General features: G+C 36.8%; 1 protein-coding gene, 2 long non-coding RNA genes and 1 pseudogene across 4 annotated transcripts; all 4 read right to left on the bottom strand.

Moving 5' to 3' along the window:
- Positions 1-2,497: 2,497 nt before the first annotated feature.
- On the bottom strand, positions 2,498-4,298 carry LOC137173803 (uncharacterized). Its single transcript, XM_067578880.1, has 4 exons — positions 3,624-4,298; positions 3,434-3,517; positions 3,275-3,337; positions 2,498-2,595 (listed from the first exon to the last, which is right to left on the bottom strand). The coding sequence occupies exons 1-4, from the start codon at positions 3,868-3,870 to the stop codon at positions 2,498-2,500; spliced, it is 492 nt and encodes a 163-aa protein (XP_067434981.1). The 5' UTR covers positions 3,871-4,298.
- Positions 4,299-8,297: 3,999 nt separating this feature from the next.
- Positions 8,298-9,845, bottom strand: LOC137173246 (uncharacterized). The gene is made up of 2 exons (XR_010925141.1): positions 9,473-9,845; positions 8,298-9,389 (listed from the first exon to the last, which is right to left on the bottom strand). It is a non-coding gene; the product is annotated as an uncharacterized lncRNA (long non-coding RNA).
- A 1,907-nt stretch (positions 9,846-11,752) lies between these two features.
- LOC137173158 (uncharacterized) lies at positions 11,753-15,360 on the bottom strand. Of its 2 annotated transcripts, XR_010925113.1 has the most exons (4): positions 14,630-15,360; positions 13,248-13,428; positions 12,923-13,051; positions 11,753-12,839 (listed from the first exon to the last, which is right to left on the bottom strand). It is a non-coding gene; the product is annotated as an uncharacterized lncRNA (long non-coding RNA). The 2 variants fall into 2 exon arrangements; XR_010925112.1 differs by having other exon boundaries at positions 12,923-13,428.
- A 2,854-nt stretch (positions 15,361-18,214) lies between these two features.
- LOC137173393 (uncharacterized) lies at positions 18,215-21,329 on the bottom strand (annotated as a pseudogene).
- Positions 21,330-22,550: the final 1,221 nt, after the last annotated feature.

The raw sequence follows: 22,550 nt of genomic DNA, 5'->3' as shown, positions 1-22,550 counted from the left end.
TTTGTCTAAAACATTGAGACATTTCCTTAGTCTTAGTTTGATAATCCTCTTCTTTACTACATATTCTTCTACATCTCACAAACTGACCATATAAGATGTTGCTGATCATATGGTCAGGATGGAAACTTGTAGAGTGTAAAATGGTGTTTCTTATTGATAAATAGATGTCTCCAATTTTCCGTTTTCATTAACAGTAATCAAAGGATTCAAAAATTGATTTTTTCATGACTGTATTCCATAGTAAAATGCAAAGTGGGATGAGTGCATTTTTATATTCACTAAATGCCCTAAGTTCATCCTCCAGTTAAATAGATTAGTTGATTAACAACCCCAGATGTTACATTTCTGTTAAATCTTTTTGACTCCTTTCCAATTACTTTTTCACATCACATTTTGCAAAATTTTTTAACATTATATGCAATTTTTATTTTTAATGATGTTTTTGTAGCTTACCCATGATGTCTCTCTTGAGCTCCACAACCACATTTTCACTGGTGTTTATTCTGGACTCCAAAACTGTAACATTTTTCACAAAAAGGTTGCTGTGTTCTCTCTTCATAAAACAGTTGTGTGTGGAGTCATAGAATATTGTCGCTACTGCAGGAGTTGTACTTTTCTTCAAAATACTTTGTGAAATTATTTTTTTACATATGACATCCTCCTCATATTCATTAACACTAGAATGTTTTTTTATTCACTGATAAGTGCATACATATATAGACAATATGGACATACTAATTAATACAAAGGCAACAGGAGATGATATTGGTTTACAAAACATAAAAGGAAACAGATAGGTAACAGGGGACAGCATGTGAAGAAAAGAAAGAAAAAATTTAAAAGAAATAAAAATAAATAAGTGGAGGGCGTGATCTGTTTGGGTTTGGATGCATTTCAGGCAAGTTTTGCAGGATGGGTTTGGTTTAGTATTATTTTTATTTTTATTTTTTCCTAAAAATAAAAAAAACACACTAAAATGTAACTTGTTTTTTAAACTGTGGAGAGATTGTTTGATATTGTCAGTAGATAACTTTTTCATCCTGTGTCTTGTTCATGTAAACAGACAAAAATATACACACACAAACAGATTATTTGGATTTCATATTTTTAATATTGTAACATTGAGACTTCATGCAATCAACTGTGGGTGTTTTTACAGCAGACCTCACATAGCAAAAAGTAGGAATCCACTAAAAGTGGTACGATTATTGTGATCATCAGAAACACCGTAGCCTGTGGTGAGAGCCATGTTGATCACATCTCCCTTTTCCAGTTGAAGAACAAATCCATTAGACATCATGACAGTGCCATCGTCATAATTTCCATCATAACTACCAGTAATTCTCTGGCCATTGTGACACAATTTAATACCTATCCAACTTGACCGATCTTCAAACCCGGTGAATCTGAAGTAGTAGGTTCCTCTGACTGGAGCTGTAAAGACACCTACAACAAAGGAGGAATTCAGTCTTTTTCTCACCATTAAAATCTTATGTCAATTCAACAGGAAAATGATTTTTAATTGCTTTTATCAGGCTTTATAGGTGTGTGTCTAACTCTGGGAATTAGTCAATTCAGTAAAAACACAAACCAAACCAAATACAAGTGACAACTATCAAAGCTTTCACAGAAGAACCCATTAGAATAAAGACTGCCAAATGAAATAAAAATAGTTATATAATACTTTAAAACATGTGCAAACTATGTAAAAGAGAAAGTATCTTCACCAAAATGGCATCATGTATATCCCAGTATAACATACTTTATCTGAAAGAGCTTTATAAGAGCTTCCAACCCTGAACTAGCCTACTAAGAAGACAAGAAATACGAAAAAGGAAAAATGGCGAGACAGACAATTTCAGATATTCAGAGTTATTCCACACTTGGACAACTAAGGATTCAATAAAAGTTTTGCATGAAAAGGCAATTCCAAAAAATGATAAGTTGGATCATAAATCTATAAGATTGTGTAATAATTCAAATAAAACCAGTGTGAGAAGGTGAAAGAGGTATATGTACCTGTAGTTGGGCTATAAGCCTGGCCGATGTTGGTGAAAATTTTACTGAACTTAAGTATGATGTCACTAGTGAAGGGTCCAACTGCTCCTGCGTCAGTAAGGCCGACAGAAAATGCCACCTTTGGTCGTTCTGTGTGAATGTGGAAGACACACATAGAGAGAATATTTTCCTCTCACATCAGTAACAGCTGCAAAATGTCACTTCTGCCTCATTTAATAACTGTATTCATGTCACTCTGCATCCTGCTGCACAGAGGATGACCCTCGATTTACCGTTGCCATTCTCACTGCTACCATAATATGACATTTTGACTTTTTAATAATGATATAAGCAGCTCACCTGCACTCTCTCCCTTGAGCTCCTCCACTTCATTTTCATTGGAGGTCATTCTGGCCTCCAACACTGTGAACACATTCAGCATTTTTATTGTAAAGGAGGTTAACTACATAACTGGAACTTGAAATACATGTATGTGTATCTAATAAACTGGCAGCTGTGGATTCTGCAGCTTACCAGTGTTCTCCCTCTTGAGCTCCTCCACCATGTTTTCAGCAGTGTTCAATCTGGACTTCAAATCTGAATTTAAAGAAAATCTGCGTTAGAGGGGATATAAATTAAACATCCGCATGTAAAATTTTATCAATATGTTGAACTTGTTTCCAACAAATAGATCTTTTTACTCTTCTTTCATCACTTTTGGACTTCACATCTGATTGAGTTTTAATCAACAAAATGTTTTCTGACATAAAATGCCATTTTTACTCATGTTCTCTTTTTTTTTTACCGGTGTTCTCCCTCTTGAGCTCCTCCACTACATTTTCAGCAGTGTTCAATCTGGCCTCCAAATCTGTGAACACATTTCTAGTTACTATTATGAGAAATTTACAGTCAATCAACAGTCAAGTGTAAAATGACATCAAAATTTATAATATGTGAAAATTGCATGAATTAAACTAGATTTTCATCGATGTTTGTTGTGGCCTCCAAAACTGTAACATTTTTTTCACAAAAAGGTTAATTATGAACCTTTTATCATGATAATTTTCTAACTAAATATGTTTTTATTTCTATCATACGATGCTATTTTTGCTTTTTATTGATTTTTGTACCTTACCTGTGTACTCTGATGTTTAAAGTTTTCCCACCAAAACATCATCAATGAAACTTACCCTTATCTTAATCTCACTAAATATTTTCTCATTGCCAACATAATAAATTCAGTTTCATTTTCACACTTTGATTTTTTTAAGCTTACCTTTGTTCTCTCTCTGGAGCTCCTTGACCAAATTTTCACTGTCGTTCATTCTGGCCTCCAAAACTGTGAATACATTTAACAATTTTATTGTAAAGGAGGTAAAATACATAACTGGAACTTGAAATACACGTATGTGTAGCTTTGTGTTTTGCAGCTTACCGGTGTTCTCCCTCTTGAGCTCCTCCACCACATTTTCAGTAGTGTTCATTCTGGCCTTCAAATCTGTGAACACATTTCTAGTTACTATTATGAAAGGTTTACAGTCGATCAACAGTCAAGTGTAAAATGACATTAAAATGTATAATATGTGAAAACTGCATGAATCTAATTTAGCACTATGTGAATGAACCTGTATTCTCTTGCTCCATCTTCCTCAGCTCCAGACTGTGTTGGATCACCACGTATCTCAGCTCCTCCAGTTCAGCCCAGATATCAGGGGTGATGTTAGTCTGATCACTGGTTGCTTTAACACCCAGGATCTCAGACTGAACATCTGTCTGAGTGATATCACTCTCTGTCCCCCCTCCACTCACACCCTGAGCCCTCGTCCAGGACAGACAGAGCAGCAACGCCAGAAAAACTGCAGCACTCCTCATTGTGAAATATCACCTCTTTAGACAGCAAGATGCAGTCTGACACGTCTCGCTCAGTTCCCGTCTTTATATACACGTAAAACAGGTCACTGAACTGCTGTATGAGAATGAAACAGGTGTCTTTGATAACAAATATAAAAATAGCACCAAAGATCCTTGAACACTGAACTGAGTTTAAAGCAATCAACAAGTTAGAATGATGTTCTTCCCTTCAATATAACAACATTAAAGGACGAGTTCACAATCTTTCAAGTCTCTTTTAAAACAACAGTCAGGTGCCCTTATGAACATTAAAATGTTCCTGTTCATACTGAACATTAGAAGATCCCTTCAAAATGCACTTATAATGTAATTGATGGGAGCCAAAATCCACAAACCTCCTTTTGTGCAAAAATATATTTAAAAGTTTATCTGAAGCTAATATGAAGCTTCAGCCGTCCAAATGAGTCAAATCAAGTAGATCTCTTTCAACATTACAGTCTTTTTAGTGTAAAAGTTCCTCTTTTGTTACTATACTTCCACTATAGCTCAACAGGGAAACACTGTGTGAGGAAACACAAAGAGGGAATTTGATGCTAAAAAGACTGTAAATGTGGCAGATATCCACTTGATATGACTAACTCAGACTGTTGAAGCTTCATATAAGCTTCACATCAACTTTTAAATGCATTTCTGCACAAAATGACTTTTGGCCCCCATCACTTACATTGAAAGCACATTTGAAGAGGATCTTTTAATATCCAGTATGAACAGGAGGAATGATTACAGTGAGGAAAACCTCTTTCACTGTTCATATACACACCTGACTGTTGTTTTAAGACAGAAAAGTTGTGAACCTTTAATGTTGAATGATCATCAGATCCTCATCAGAACTAAACAGGTGATAAGTGGGATTTCAGTCTCTGATCTTTTTGTGTGTATGGGTTGGTTTTCCCAGACTCAGACATGTGTTGCACACATGTGAACATATTTAACATTAATATTATTATGAAGTATGTTTATGGTCAGCAGGTTTCAAGTTTTTTACATGATCACTATGTAGGCCAACCTGTGCTCTTATTTTCACACACTGTTACTCTGACCAGAAGATCTGCAATAGAAGGCGAAATTAATAAGCAGATTAATAATTGATCAACAGCCAGATTTAAAATCTCATGTTGAACTTGTCTCTGCTAAATACATAAATGGCTGATGGCTGATAGTCTCTGGTCAAATTAAAAAACAAAAAATGGAAATATACAGTATATTCACCATAAAGCTGATATAAAAGTTACATGGGACACCCAGGATCTCAGACTGAACCTCTGTCTGAATCTCTGTCTGTGGTAGGTGCAGGGGGCAGTATATAATAATATTAATGTTATTTACTTTACAGTAATGTTAATGTAACGTTAGCTTGATAGTTTGGATAGCTTTACTGCTGATGTATTGTTTGTCCACAATTAGTGTAATTAACACCATACAAGTTAAAGTTCTGCTTCATGCTCTGTCAGACTGTTAAAAGGAAGCTTTTTACATTTCCAGAGTGAGTGAAAGAATCAGGACAGATGAGACAGAAATGAGGAAGATTTACAGGATGTAAAAGTGTTGAAAGAAAAACAAGGAGAAAGTAAAGATGACACAACTGATTCAAGACAGAAAGAAACAGTTAAAGGAGGAAAGAGAAACACATAGAAGCAGCCCAGGTGTCAGGTGATGGAGAGACATGAACACATTCAAAGCAGGAAAACTGGTAAGAAACTTACAGCTGTATATAGATACATTACTGTTCTGGTAAATATTTTTAAAGGCATAATCTGTTATCCAAATGTAAACTAAAGGACATCTTAACAAACAAAAGTCAAAGCACAAATTTGAAACCTGCTATAAAAGGACTAACAAATCCTTTAATACAGGTAGTAACACTACACAACAACTCTATTATCATGATGTTTTCACAAGCTGTTAAATGGTTGAAATAGGTGAGACACCAGCAAAAAAAAAAAGAAATCTCTGTGTAAATATTTAAATACTTGGGAGACTATTTTCACATTACTGACAAGCATGTTTGGAAAAACTGAAAATGACACATCGCAGCTCAGTGGATGTTTCTTATTGTTTTAAACCTTGAAGATGTGCTGACTAGAAGTAGAAGTAGCAGAAAAGTACTGTATATATCAGAAAAACATCCAGTGGTGAATAATCACAATTCATTTTGTTCTCATTTTGGTTGGAAAAATGTATATTAAAGAATCCTACAAAGTTGAGTCTTTATTCGGTGACATCTCCATTTTAAAAACAATTAAAACATCCAATAAGGTATTTCAACCATGTTCTGAAATACAGCAAATGGAGTCCAAGAACTTGTCGTTTAGTTTCTTTTAAGATAAGACTGTAGCAGCTGATTTTGTCTCACTGTCTCTTGAACTATGTTTGAACTCTGCCTCTCTGTTATTTTTAGCTGTATTTTATAGTCTTTAAAGATTCTCCCCTTTCCATCCCAGTTGTTTTATGTCTTGTCTATGTTTTTTGTTTTTTTTATTTCTTTGTAATTATGGGATTTGAAGAGCTATATGTTATGTCTGGATCAGAGATTGTCATCATATCAAAAGCATATTCTTTGTTTAGAAACAATATGTTTATGCTAAATGTCTTTAAAGAAGCAGCCTTTTCACCATTCAGGGGTTTTTGTTTTTGAAAGTAAATTGTTTTATATGTCGTTCAGTCAAACATTATAAACTGAGTCCTTCAGACAAAAATACTTGAAGTATGATGCAGTTTGTTGTAAGATTCCATGTTACATTCTGCTTGAATATGAGTTGCTATACTTCAACAGGTTGTGCTATAAATTATGTTGGTGTATGTGGTTTTTTAAAATCTTGTTCCATGTTCCCCTTTTTAACTTTGAGCAACTGCCCCTCTAAAGGTCTCTGCTCTGTCCCTGCTGAGTGACATCATTCTCTGTCACCCCTCCACTCTCACCCTGAGCCCTCGTCCAGTACAGACAGAGCAGCAACACCAGAAAAGCTGTAGTGCACCTCATTGTGAAATATCACCTCTTTAGACAGCAAGATGCAGTCTGACACGTCTCACTCAGTTCCCATCTTTATATACACATAAAACAGGTCACTGGCCCGCTGTATGAGAATTACACAGGTGTCTGATAACAAATATAAAAATAACTTTAACGATCCTTGAACCAACATCTATTTAGAATGATGTTCTTTTCAAATCATTTGTAGTGAATCCTTAAAAAACTATAGTACATTAATGTTAAATGATCATGAGAACTTAACAGTTGATAAGAGCAATTTCAGTCTTTGATCTTTCAAAAGTGTGTATGTTTGTTTCCCAGACTCAGGTTGTAAAGGGCTACAACTGGGTCATGGTTCATCTGATGTTCATCTTAAGTGAATTACATCGTTGTTATCTTGTAGCTTTTGGGGGATAAAGATGCAAACCTTTTTCACAACTTTATGACTGACTTAAACAACTTGGAGAAACATGTTACATGACAGTATCCATAGTCATTTTGCATTGGATGTGTGATGACAATAATAGTCCCCCTCCCCACACTGAATGTTAGCTCCACACACGTTCCACATTCTGTCACCTACAGTCACTTTACCTCACGGTAAAATATTAACACTAACATACACTAATATAAATTCTCTGTCAGTGACACTCAGAAACAAGATGAGATACTGAGTATATTGTTGTCTCACGCTGGATGTAGCAGGAATAACAAGAATTTATTTATCTATTTTAAAAAAAACACCCCTGAAAGGGGGAACTTTCTCTCTAGAAGGCCAAAAGGGCAGGTCCTCAAGCCCCCCTTTGAGGTCTATCTGTGCAAGTGCCTGTACCTCCCTCTTTAGACAGCAAGATGCAGTCTGACACGTGTCCCTCAGCTCCTGTCTTAATATACACATAAACGTCACTGAACTGCTGTATGAGAATTAAACAGGTGTCTGATAACAAATGTAAAAATAACACCAAAGACCCTTGAACACTGAACTGAAATTAAAGCAAACAACTAGTTAGAATGATATTCTATAAAATCACTTATAGTGAATCCTTAAAAAACCACAGTACATTAATGTTGAATGATCATGAGAACTAAACAGTTGATAAGAGCAATTTCAGTCTTTGATCTTTCAAAAGTGTGTATGTTTGTTTCCCAGACTCAGGTTGTAAAGGGCTACAACTGGGTCATGGTTCATCTGATGTGTATTAATGTGTGTTTTTAAAGAATTTATTGCAAATACTGCTGCAGAGCAAAGCCAACACAACAAAAAACATGTACTGTCCAAATATGTAAAGACTCTACTGCACTATATAAAGCTCTAAGGTGCATAGATGGATCCACAGAGTGTCACTGTGGGAGTTGTGGTCATTCTGTCATGGAGTGAAGAATAGCAGGAATGGACCCAAATGCAGAGACCGGCATGCAGAGTTGACAAAGAACTTCTTTATTCTCAAAGCGGTAAAGGACAGAACAGGGCAACACAGAACAAACTGAACAGGGCAAAACAAATGATCCAACAAATACTGAACAGAAAACCAGGACTTACAAAGTAACTGAACTAACGAGGAGATGAGGTGCAGGTGGGGAGATGGGTGGAGAACTCAGGAGAGGGGAGTGAACAGACAGAGAGCCGATTGGCTCAGGAAACACAGGGAGCAGGGCAGGGCTGATGAGGCTAACAGGGCAGGTGTGGGGAAAACAGAGCAGGGCAGGACTAATGCAGGGCAAGTGTGGAAGATTACATGAACACACAAGGAAACACAGAGCAACAGAAAACCAAAACCCAGAAAATACAATATTCTAAATCACAACCCAACATAAATCAAACCATCCCAGAATTACATAAGCTTAAGTACACAACACTATAAACTAAATAATGCAGTCCTCTAACCCACCACCCAAATAATAACAAGCAAAATCATATGACCAGAAGGACTGACAACAGAAGTGAAACACAGGAAACCCCAAAGAACACAAAAAATCCAGAAAAACAAACAAAGTCCAGGCAAGATGTGACACATTCACTAACATGGGTTTAACAGTTAAAGTTAACTTCTTTATAAAATGTATTTCTTTTATGGTTTAGGTGAGAATGTTATATGACTTGTTAAGTCTTCTTCATCTAACCAGACAAAAACACAGAAAAGTCATTTTGATTTTATAAATGCTTATATTTTTTAACATAGTAATGTTGAAACTGTGTAATATTAACTGTGGGTACTTTACAGCTGCATTCACAGAGGGAAAAGCAGAAAACCATCAAAGGTGGGATTGTCACTCTCATCTGCAACAACGTAGTCTGACTAGAGAGTCGTGTAGATCACGTCCCTCTTTTCTAGTTGAAGAATTAAAGCATTAGACACAGTGACATATCCAATGCTGTCATTGCCGTCTAAACTGTACATGATTCTCTTGTCATTGTGATAAAGATTAGCACCCATCCAAGCTGAACTATGGTTGTCCCACAAGGTGAATCTGAAGTAGTAGGCTCCTCTGACTGGGGCTGTGAAGATACCTGCATCAGAGGAGAAAATCAGTGAGGGGTCAGAACTTCTCCCCACATCAGTACTGAAAACTGGATATAAAAGAGCTGAATACCTGTAGTTGGGTTGTAGGCCTGGCTGATATTGGTGAAGACTTTACTTAACTTAAGTGTGATTTCAGTATCAAACAGTCCAACATGTCCTATGTTAGTAAGACCGACTGAAAACGCCACCTTTGTCGGTCTGTGTGAATGTGAAAGACGTGCATATTGAAAACATCACTGATGTGCAGTCTCTGAGAAATGTAACTGCATCTCTTGTTTGTAAAATATTTTCCTCACTGACATACTGCTTTTCAACCACACAATATAGTGACACTATAGTCAGTTTGATGCTGATAGCAGCATTTTGACTTTCAATAATAATTTAAGCAGCTTACCTGCATTCTCTCTCTTGAGCTCCTCCACCTCGTTTTCATTGGAGCTCATTCTGGCCTCCAACACTGTGAACACATTTATCACTTTTACTCTGAAATAGGATTATGGTCTGCAGTTTTCACATTTTGTCTTGGTTACTATGTAGGCCTACCTGTATTCTTATTCTGAGTTGATGTTACCCTGACCAAAAGATCTGCAATAGATGGGAAAAATGAATATGTTAAATAGACATATATAGACATTGTCACGTCCTACCTGGATTTTTTCTGTGGTTTTTGGACTCTTTTTGTATTTTATTCTCTTGAGTTTCAGTGTTGCATTTATGTTGCCTGGTTTCATTTCTTTCTCTATTTCCCTTGTCTGTTCCTCCTGTGTTTATGTGCACCTCCTCTCACCTGCCCTGCATCACCCTGGTTAGCCCAGCCCTGTTCCTAGTGTCTTCCCCAGTTCATCTGCTCCCAGTCTGCCCGTGTGTTGTGTCACCTGTTGTCTGTTTACTTTAGTTCCTGTTTTATTTTGAAATATTTTCTCCTTGTGTCTTGTCACCTTTACTTCCTGTGTTTGATAACCTCATCTGTTTCACCTGTGTCTCATTTCCCTCCCTGTGTCTAGTTTGCAATCACACTCTGTGAACTCATAGTCCAGTTTTCAGTTTGGTCTTTGTCAAGTCGTCTGCTTTTGTGCTGTGTATGTTCTGAGTTTTTTCCTGTATTCATGGTCTTTGTTCCTGAGGGCTGTTGCACAAAAGCAGAATTCAGAAATCCAGGATAATTGAAAAAGTGAGGCTTGACCTAGTCTAATCAGTGCATCCAGCCTTAATCCGTTGCACATTTGCCAAGCAAGGATGAGGATTACAAACGGGCTTCCTCACTACCACTACTGATTCACCCTTAATTTCGTTGTTTTTCTTAAGTGAATTACATCGTTGTTATCTTGTAGCTTTTGGGGGATAAAGATGCAAACCTTTTTCACAACTTTATGACTGACTTAAACAACTTGGAGAAACATGTTACATGACAGTATCCATAGTCATTTTGCATTGGATGTGTGATGACAATAATAGTCCCCCTCCCCACACTGAATGTTAGCGCCACACACGTTCCACGTTCTGTCACATACAGTCACTTTACCTCACGGTAAAATATTAACACTAACATACACTAATATAAATTCTCTGTCAGTGACACTCAGAAACAAGATGAGATACTGAGTATATTGTTGTCTCACACTGGATGTAGCAGGAATAACAAGAATTTATTTATCTATTTAAAAAAAAACACCCCTGAAAGGGGGAACTTTCTCTCTAGAAGGCCAAAAGGGCAGGTCCTCAAGCCCCCCTTTGAGGTCTATCTGTGCAAGTGCCTGTACCTCCCTCTTTAGACAGCAAGATGCAGTCTGACACGTGTCCCTCAGCTCCTGTCTTTATATACACATAAACGTCACTGAACTGCTGTATGAGAATTAAACAGGTGTCTGATAACAAATGTAAAAATAACACCAAAGACCCTTGAACACTGAACTGAAATTAAAGCAAACAACTAGTTAGAATGATATTCTTTAAAATCATTTGTAGTGAATCCTTAAAAAACTACAGTACATTAATGTTGAATGATCATGAGAACTAAATCGTTGATAAGAGCAATTTCAGTCTTTGATCTTTCAAAAGTGTGTATGTTTGTTTCCCAGACTCAGGTTGTAAAGGGCTACAACTGGGTCATGGTTCATCTGATGTGTATTAATGTGTGTTTTTAAAGAATTTATTGCAAATACTGCTGCAGAGCAAAGCCAACACAACAAAAAACATGTACTGTCCAAATATGTAAAGACTCTACTGCACTATATAAAGCTCTAAGGTGCATAGATGGATCCACAGAGTGTCACTGTGGGGGTTGTGGTCATTCTGTCATGGAGTGTAGAATAGCAGGAATGGACCCAAATGCAGAGACCGGCATGCAGAGTTGACGAAGATCTTCTTTATTCTCAAAGCAGTAAAGGACAGAACAGGGCAACACAGAAAAAGCTGAACAGGGCAAAACAAATGATCCAACAAATACTGAACAGAAAACCAGGACTTACAAAGTAACTGAACTAACGAGGAGATGAGGTGCAGGTGGGGAGATGGGTGGAGAACTCAGGAGAGGGGAGTGAACAGACAGAGAGCCGATTGGCTCAGGAAACACAGGGAGCAGGGCAGGGCTGATGAGGCTAACAGGGCAGGTGTGGGGCAAATAGAGCAGGGCAGGACTAATGCAGGGCAAGTGTGGAAGAGTACATGAACACACAAGGAAACACAGAGCAACAGAAAACCAAAACCCAGAAAATACAATACTCTAAATCACAACCCAACATAAATTAAACCATCCCAGAATTACATAAGCTTAAGTACACAACACTATAAACTAAATAATGCAGTCCTCTAACCCACCACCCAAATAATAACAAGCAAAATCATATGACCAGAAGGACTGACAACAGAAGTGAAACACAGGAAACCCCAAAGAACACAAAAAGTCCAGAAAAACAAACAAAGTCCAGGCAAGATGTGATACATTCACTAACATGGGTTTAACAGTTAAAGTTAACTTCTTTATAAAATGTATTTCTTTTATGGTTTAGGTGAGAATGTTATATGACTTGTTAAGTCTTCTTCATCTAACCAGACAAAAACACAGAACAGTCATTTTGATTTTATAAATGCTTATATTTTTTAACATAGTAATGTTGAAACTGTGTAATATTAACTGTGGGTACTTTACAGCTGCATTCACAGAGGGAAAAGCAGAAAACCATCAAAGGTGGGATTGTCACTCTCATCTGCAACAACGTAGTCTGACTAGAGAGTCGTGTAGATCACGCCCCCCTTTTCTAGTTGAAGAATTAAAGCATTAGACACAGTGACATATCCAATGCTGTCATTGCCGTCTAAACTGTACATGATTCTCTTGTCATTGTGATAAAGATTAGCACCCATCCAAGCTGAACTATGGTTGTCCCACAAGGTGAATCTGAAGTAGTAGGCTCCTCTGACTGGGGCTGTGAAGATACCTGCATCAGAGGAGAAAATCAGTGAGGGGTCAGAACTTCTCCTCACATCAGTACTGAAAACTGGATATAAAAGAGCTGAATACCTGTAGTTGGGTTGTAGGCCTGGCCGACATTGGTGAAGACTTTACTTATCCTAAGTGCGATTTCAGTATCAAAGGGTCCAACTGATCCTGCATCAGTAAGACCAACTGAAAACGCCACCCTTGGTCAGTCTGTATAAATGTGGAAGATGTGCATATTGAAAACGTCACTGATGTGCAGTCTCTGAGAAATGTAACTGCATCTTTTGTTTGTAAAATATTTTCCTCACTGACATACTGCTTTTCAACCACACAATATAGTGACACTGCAGTCAGTTTGATGCTGATAGCAGCATCTTGACTTTCAATAATGATTTAAGCAGCTCACCTGCATTCTCTCTCTTGAGCTCCTCCACCTGGAGCTCATTCTAGCCTCCAACACGGTGAACACATTTATCACTTTTATTGTGAAATAGGATTATGGTCTGCAGTTTTCACATTTTGTCTTGATTACTATGTAGGCCTACCTGTATTCTTATTCTGAGTTGTTGTTACTCTGACCAAAAGATCTGAAAAAGAGGGGATATGTTAAATAGACATATATAGACATTAATGCAGCAAAAGTGTTCATGAACACAATGATCTTCCCACACATCACGTACTGTCTGACAAGTTGGGGACATGTCAATAAAACCACGCTAAAGCCAATAGAATCTCTGTACAAACAAACAATAAAAACTCTAGACATGAAGCCACAAGGATACCATCATTGCAATATTTGAAAAAGCACAACTTATTAAGCTGGGAAAACATGGTTAAATACAGTAGACTGTGTATTGTCTTCAAGGTATTACACAATACAGCTCCTCCACCACTCTGTACTTACATCACATTAAAAACAAGCCGAACTACCAGAGCAACAACTAGAGGAGATTGTCTTATTCCACGAAGACAAAGTAGTTTTGGCCAATCTGCTTTTTCTGTCAGAGCATCACAAGATTGGAACAATTTACCACAATACATAAGAAACTGTGCCAACTACCATTCATTCACCACAACATTAAAAGCCTGGTTCATTAACCCTTAGATGCACGAGTGACTGGACCCTACACTCTTCCATAAGTGGGTCAAAAATGACCCATATTAGAATCAATGTGTTTTTATGCCATTTTTGTCATTTTGGTTAAGAATAATCACTTGTATAATATTTAGTATTATATTTAGGTCCACACAAGAATGATTTCATGTTTGAAATATCTTTATTTTTCACTTAACATTTTTGAAAAAGAAAATTACCCAGAACAGCAATAGAAAAATGTGAACATCCATTGTGTGTGTGTGTGTGTGTGTTTGTTTGTATGAGTGTAACTGTCCAGTCATTGACAGTTCCTCTCTCTTTTCCCTGTTTTATCTAGCAGCCATGACACCTTGGATGAGGAAACATAAGAGTAATGTTTTCAATAGATCGATATGTAGCTATATAAATAAATACACTCACACACACTACATATAGTAATGATAGCTAAATTAGTTAGCTAGCTAGTGTTAGCTAGTTATAAAGTAGGCTAATTTGTTGATAAATAATAACATACTCTTTCACACAACAATCATGAATGACACGCACACACACACACAGACAATACATATAGTAATGTTAGCTATCTTAGTTAGCTAGCTAGTGTTGGCTAGTTATAAAGTAGGCTAATTTGTTGATAAATAATAACAGTCATGAAAGACACACACACAATATTATATGAAGATAATACTTACACGTATCAGCTCTTGCTGTGTAAAATAATCTTCCTGAGGGGTGACACTTCTGATAGTCTGTGTGGTCCACAGTTAATTTATTCCTGACAGCCACAGTTGATAAGAATCAAAGGTTCCCATTGGATTCCATAGAAAATGCATGCGGGTGATTTTTGACCCACTTATGGAAGCTTGGGGTAGTAGTACAAAAACTACAATTTCTTAAAATGTATAAAAGGTAAGTTAAAAATGTAAATGGCATTATATCAAAAACATGTTTTTTGAGGAATACCTGGAATATGAAATGATAACAATTTTTCATTACGAAGATATTTCAAGAAAACAACCTCATCGGATCATTTTTGACCCACGTATGCATCTAAGGGTTAAAAATCAAACTTGTGAACACTAGAACAATGAGGTGTTTTTGTGTTCTTTGATGTCTTGTCATTATTTATGCTTAGTGTAAGAGCTGCTCTTGTTTATCATAAGCTTTGTATGTAATATCCACACTTTACCAGTCCTAACATTGTGTTGTCATGCTATTTGTTTTATGTGTTGTCATGCCATTGTTGATTTTGTGTCTGAAGACCTGTGTTTCTTGTCTCTATGTAATGCAGGCTTGTTTGTATCGGTATATTTTCACCGCTTTCATTGTTGATTGTATTTTCAAAGCTTTTATTCGTAATATTTGTGCTTCCAACTCTTTGCCTGCCCAGGACAACAGATGAAAATTAGCCTTTCTCGCTAACTCTGGCATATTTTCAGAATTGTTATTAATATGCACTGTCCTTGTCAAACAAAGTAATAAAATTCAAATTAAATTAAAATTAGATTATGTGAAAATTAAAATGAACCACCGCACACTGAGATGACTTTACTGTGATTTTATTAGGAGCGAACAACGCGTTTCGCCTGTAGCTTCTTCAGGTTCACTCAGCACAATTGCATGAGTACTCACAGGTGGGATGAATACAACTGAGTCACATGACTTATTATCACTGTCTTCATCTTTTAAAAGTGAGCATTTTACAAAGGGCATGACAATAAAAGTACATATTTCGAAAAAACATGACATGATTAATATTACAGAGTTACAAGAATTTTACATAATTTAAACTTCATTAGAAAGACTATCTCCTGTGAACAGGATGATCGATCTACAGCTGTCCCTCTACATCACTAAATGGGAAAGGTGACTGCCTAGTGGTTCATCTCTCCCTAATAGTCCAATAGCCTGTGTAGCGATACAAGTTAATATTAACAAATCACAGAAAATAACTCAAATCCTGTGTTTCATTTAGTTGCCTTCTTAAGAACTGGTTAATCAAATGACCACCTCTTGGACTGGGTCACACTCTTTCAATGCTGATAAATTTGAGGGAAGTAGCTGACCCAAGGGTTTTTCTCCTTATAGTGTCTAACAATGGCCTAAACCACATTTCCATTTCTAATGGCAGCCTTATGATCAGAAACTCTCAGTTTGAGATGGTGCTTTGTTTGGCCTACATACATTAGCCACATGGGCATTTCAAGATGTAAATGACATGTGTAGAAAGACAGTTAGTGAATTCTTTTATATCATATGTTTTTCCTGTATGAGGGTGATTAAATGTCTTGGTATCAAATGTGTTTGAACAGTGTGTACATTTTCCACATCTATTGTTTCCATACACTTGTTGAGAAAGCCAATTAGTTTGTGCAGATTCCTTATACATAGATCTGACAACAGTATCTCTGACATTTCTGCCTCTTTTGAAGCAAAAATGAGGTCTAGAGGATGACAAATGATTCAAATTTGGGTCACATTCTAGGATTTTCCAGTGTTTGCTTATAATCTGTTTGACTTGCATAGATGCCGTACAGTATTCAGTGTGTTTAGGGGGAGGATTTAATAATTCTTCCTATCCACACTTAGCTTTTTCCAACAGTTTGATCAATGAGTGTCTGGTCATATCTCCTTTGTCTAAAACATTGAGACATTTCTTTAGTCTTAGTTTGATAATCCTCTTTACAACATGTCGCCGCAGCGCTCAACGGAGTTATATTAACACAATCAGTTAAGTTGCCAGACAACGCCACCTTGGGAATTTCACCCAAAGCATTATCACCATTATCAATAGGACACAGGTTTGTTTACTGGAGGCAAGAGAAAACGTGGTTCCAGATACTTACAAAATGGTACACTTTATTATAAATACAATTTAAAATGACAACACATTCATACCAGAAGGGGGGGAAAATAAATTTAAAAAAAAATAAAAAAAGTAAAACTCAAACACCCAGACACACACACACATTGTGAAAATCAACTGCGATCCCAGGGAAGACACTGCACACAAAAGGGAGGGTCACCACCACCACCGGCCTGCAGCCACTGAAAGGAAATAACAGTTACCAACGGGGGGGGGGGCTAAACCAAATTAACCAAGATAAACAAAAGATTAACTCGACACATTCACACGATAAATAACATTAAAAAAAAAAAAAAAAAGAGTTAGTCCCACACACAGCTCAGGTGTTTAGAGTCAACGGCAAGGCGGCCTAACGCCACCCTAACAGCGCCACCGTGGAAGCCCCCAGCGATGCAGCAAACAGCAGCAAGTACGGCGACAGAGGGAGAGAGAGGCAGCCAACCAGCCGAGAGACAGTCGGGGACCAAGCGAAGCTGTGGCAACAGCACGGCAGCAGCGGGTGTACATTGAGCACACGGAGCAGCAGCGGAGACACAGCAAACAGCAAAACAGCAGCGACTCCAATCAGCTGGTGGTGACGTCCATCTACACCAGCTGTAGACTCAGCCAGCTAACGAGCTAAACGCTAAAGGATAGAATTAAGGGAGTGCAGGAGAGAAGCAACGTACCTTTAGAGCGTCCAACACAGGCACAGGAGAGTGAGGAGAGAGAGAGAGAGAGAGAGAGAAATTATATGCAATTTTTATTTTTTAATGATGTTTTTGTAGCTTACCCATGATGTCTCTCTTGAGCTCCACAACCACATTTTCACTGGTATTTATTCTGGTCTCCAAAACTGTAACATTTTTCACAATAAGGTTGCTGTGTTCTCGCTTCATAAAACAGTTGTGTATGGAGTCATAGAATATTGTCGCTACTACAGGAGTTGTACTTTTCTTCAAAATGCTTTGTGAAATTATTTTTTTTACATATAACATCCTCCTCATATTCATTAACACTAGAATGTTTTTTTATTCACTGATAAGTGCATACATATATAGACAATATGGACATACTAATTAATACAAAGACAACAAGAGATGATATTGGTTTACAAAACATAAAAGGACACAGATAGGTAACAGGGGACAGCATGTGAAGACAGGAAAGAAAAAATTTAAAAGAAATAAAAATAAATAAGTAGAGGGCGTGATCTGTTTGGGTTTGGATGCATTTGCAGGTTTTGCAGGATGGGTTTGGTTTAGTATTATTTTTATTTTTATTTTTTCCTAAAAAAAAAACAAAAACAAACAAACACTAAAATGTAACTTGTTTTTTAAACTGTGGAGAGGTTGTTTGATATTGTCAGTAGAGAACTTTTTCATCCTGTGTCTTGTTCATGTAAACAGACAAAAATACACACACAAACAGATTATTTGGATTTCATATTTTTAATATTGTAACATTGAGACTTCATGCAATCAACTGTGGGTGTTTTTACAGCAGACCTCACATAGGAAAAAGTAGGAATCCACTAAAAGTGGTACGATTTTCATAATCATCAAAAACACCGAAGGTTGAGCAGAGAACCATGTAGATCACATCTCCCTTTTCCATTTGAAGAACAAATCCATTAGACACAGTGATAAAACCAGTGTCATCATTTGCATCGAAACTACCATTAATTCTCTTGTCATTGTGATACAAGTAAATACCTATCCAATTTGAAGTCCGTATTTCAAACCAGGTGACTCTGAAGTAGTAGGCTCCTCTGACTGGTGCTGTAAAGATACCTGCAAAAAAGGAGGATTCAGTCTTTTAATTAATTTTGTCAGGCTCTATAGGTGTGTGTCTAACTCTGGGAATTTGTTGCCAAATCCGTTATGTTAGTTGGTGTTAGAAATCTAATCAAGGAGTCAATTGAGTGAAAACACAAACCAAACCAAATACAAGTGAGAACTATCAAAGCTTTCACAGAAGCACCCATTAAAATAAAAAAAAACTGCCAAATAGAATAAAAATAGCTACATAATACTTCATCATGTATATCCCAGTATAACATACTTTATCTGAAAGAGCTTTATAAGAGCTTCCAACCCAGAACTAGCCTACTAAGAAGACAAGAAATACAAACAAAGAAAAGAATGTGAAAAATGGTGAGACAGACAATTTCATGAGAGATATTCAACACTTGGACAACTAAAAGTTATGCATGAAAAGGCAATTCCAAAAAAAGGGATCATAAATCTATAAGACCATGTAATAATTCAAATAAAACCAGTGTGAGAAGGTGAAAGAGGTATATGTACCTGTAGATGGGTTATAAGCCTGGCCGATATTGGTGAAAATTTTACTGAACTTAAGTGTGATGTCAGTAGTGAAGGGTCCAACTGCTCCTGCGTCAGTAAGGCCGACAGAAAACGCCACCTTTGGTCGTTCTGTGTGAATGTGGAAGACACACATAGAGAGAATATTTTCCTCTCACATCAGTAACAGCTGCAAAATGTCACATCTGCCTCATTTAATAACTGTATTCATGTCACTCTGCATCCTGCTGCACAGAGGATGACCCTCGATTTACCGTTGCCATTCTCACTGCTACCATAATATGACATTTTGACTTTTTAATAATGATATAAGCAGCTCACCTGCATTCTCTCTCTTGAGCTCCTCCACCTGGAGCTCATTGGAGCTCATTCTGGCCTCCAGCGCTGTGAACACATTCATCATTTTTATTGTAAAGGAGGTCAACTACATAACTGGAACTTGAAATACATGTATGTGTATCTAATAAACTGGCAGCTGTGGATTCTGCAGCTTACCAGTGTTCTCCCTCTTGAGCTCCTCCACCATGTTTTCAGCAGTGTTCAATCTGGCCTCCAAATCTGTGAACACATTTCTAGTTACTATTATGAAAGATTTACAGTCGATCAACAGTCAAGTGTAAAATGACATGAAAATTGGTAATATGTGAAAAATGCATGAATAAAACTAGATTTTTACTGCTGTTTATTGTGGCCTCCAAAACTGTAACATTTTTAACAAAAACTTTATTATGAACCTTTTATTTTCATCATTTTCTCACTAAATATGTTTATATTTCTATCATATGATGCTATTTTTGCCTTTTTTTTTTTTTTTTTTTGTAGATTACCTGTGCTCTGTGATGTTTAAAGTGTTCCCACCAAAACATCATTAATGAAACTTACCTTTATCTTAACCTCACTAAATATTTTCTCATTGCCAACATAATATACTCAGTTTTCACATTTTGATTTTTTTAAGCTTACCTCTCTGGAGCTCCTTGACCAAATTTTCACTGGCATTCATTCTGGCCTCCAACACTGTAAATACATTTAAAACTCTTACTGTAAAGAAGAACTATGGTTAGCAGTTTCACATTTTTCCTTGATTACTATGTAGGCCTACCTGTATTCTTATTCTCAGTAGCTGTTACTCTGACCAAAAGATCTGCAATAGAGTAGGAAATAAATGAAGATTAACATCCACATGTAAATTTTTTTATCAATATGTCAAACTTTTTCTGCTAAATAGATCTTTTTACTCCTCTTTCATCACTTTTTGGCCTACACATCTTGTAGTTTAAAACAACAACATGTTTTCTAACATAAAAGGGCATTTTTACTTGTGACTTTTTTTTTTTTTACCTGTGTTCTCTCTCTTGAGCTCCTCCACTTTCTTATCACTTGTATTAATTCTGGCCTCCAAAACTGTGAATACATTTAACGTTTTTTACCAAGAGGTTCATTTTGAATCCTAGATATTAATCTCAGTAAACACCTTAAAGATTTGGTTACATTTAACTCTTGAGCTTGACAGGAAAAGCATCACAAACATGAATTAATTATATATGATTTAATAAAATGTAAATATCTACCTGCATTCTTGTTTTCACTGGCTGTCAGTCTGGATTTTACGGCTGGAATAAAAGCAGTAAATTAGTCCTAAAAGTAATGAATATGTGAACAGTGCATGAATGTGTTTAGCACTATGTGAATGAACCTGTATTCTCTTGCTCTAGCTTCTCGAAATACCTGTATGTGTATATAATAAACTGGCAGCTGTGTGTTTTGCAGCTTACCGGTGTTCTCCCTCTTGAGCTCCTCCACCACATTTTCAGTAGTGTTCAATCTGGCCTTCAAATCTGTGAACACATTTATAGTTACTATTATGAAAGGTTTACAGTCGATCAGCAGTCAAGTGTAAAATGACATTAAAATGTATAATATGTGAAAATTGCATGAATCTGATTTAGCACTATGTGAATGAACCTGTACTCTCTTGCTCCATCTCCCTCAGCTCCAGACTGTGTTGGATGACCATGTCTCTCAGCTCCTTCAGCTCAGCCCAGATATCAGGGGTGATGTTAGTTTGATCACTGGTTGCTTTAACACCCAGGATCTCAGACTGAACATCTGTCTGAGTGATATCATTCTCTGTCACCCCTCCACTCACACCCTGAGCCCTCGTCCAGGACAGACAGAGCAGCAACGCCAGAAGAACTGCAGCACTCCTCATTGTGAAATATCACCTCTTTAGACAGCAAGATGCAGTCTGACACGTCTCGCTCACTTCCCGTCTATATATACACGTAAAACAGGTCATTGAACTGCTGTATGAGAATGAAACAGGTGTCTTTGATAACAAATATAAAAATAACACCAAAGATCCTTGAACACTGAACTGAGTTTAAAGCAATCAACAAGTTAGAATGATGTTCTTTCCTTCAAAATAACAACATTAAAGGACGAGTTCACAATCTTTCAAGTCTCTCTTAAAACAACAGTCAGGTGCCCTTACGAACATTAAATATTCCTGTTCATACTGAACATTAGAAGATCCCTTCAAAATGCACTTATAATGTAATTGATGGGAACCAAAATCCACAAGCCTCCTTTTGTGCAAAAATATATTGAAAAGTTTCTCTGAAGCTAATATGAAGCTTCAGCCGTCCAAATGAGTCAAATCAAGTAGATCTCTTTCAACATTACAGTCTTTTAGTGCAAAAGTTCCTCTTTTTGTTACTATACTTCCACTATAGCTCAACAGGGAAACACTGTGTGAGGAAAAACAAAGAGGGAATTTGATGCTAAAAACACTGCAAATGTGGCAGATATCCACTTGATATGACTAACTCAGACTGTTGAAGCTTCATTTAAGCTTCACATCAACTTTTAAATGCATTTCTGCACAAAATGACTTTTGGCCTCCATCACTTACATTGAAAGCACATTTGAAGAGGATCTTTTAATATCCAGTATGAACAGGAGGAATGATTACAGTGAGGAAAACCTCTTTCACTGTTCATATAGACACCTGACTGTTGTTTTAAGACAGCTTCGAAAAGTTGTGAACCTTTAATGTTGAATGATCATCAGATCCTCATCAGAACTAAACAGATGATAAGTGGGATTTCAGTCTCTGATATCTTTGTGTGTATGGGTTTGTTTTCTCAGACTCAGACATGTGTTGCACACATGTGAACATATTTAACATTAATATTATTATGAAGTATATTTATGGTCAGCAGGTTTCAAGTTTTTTACATGATCACTATGTAGGCCAACCTGTGCTCTTATTTTCACACGCTGTTACTCTGACCAGAAGATCTGCAATAGAAGGCAAAATTAATAAGCAGATTAATAACTGATCAACAGCCAGATATAAAATCTCATATTGAACTTGTCTCTGCTAAATACATAAATGGCTGATGGCTGATAGTCTCTGGTCAAATTAAAAAACAAAAA

The sequence above is a fragment of the Thunnus thynnus genome, chromosome 21 (genome assembly GCF_963924715.1).
Source record: "Thunnus thynnus chromosome 21, fThuThy2.1, whole genome shotgun sequence".
NCBI classification, from domain to species: Eukaryota; Metazoa; Chordata; class Actinopteri; order Scombriformes; family Scombridae; genus Thunnus; species Thunnus thynnus.
The sequence above is the reverse complement of the archived record's forward strand: the minus strand, read 5'-3'. Positions and strand labels throughout refer to the sequence as shown.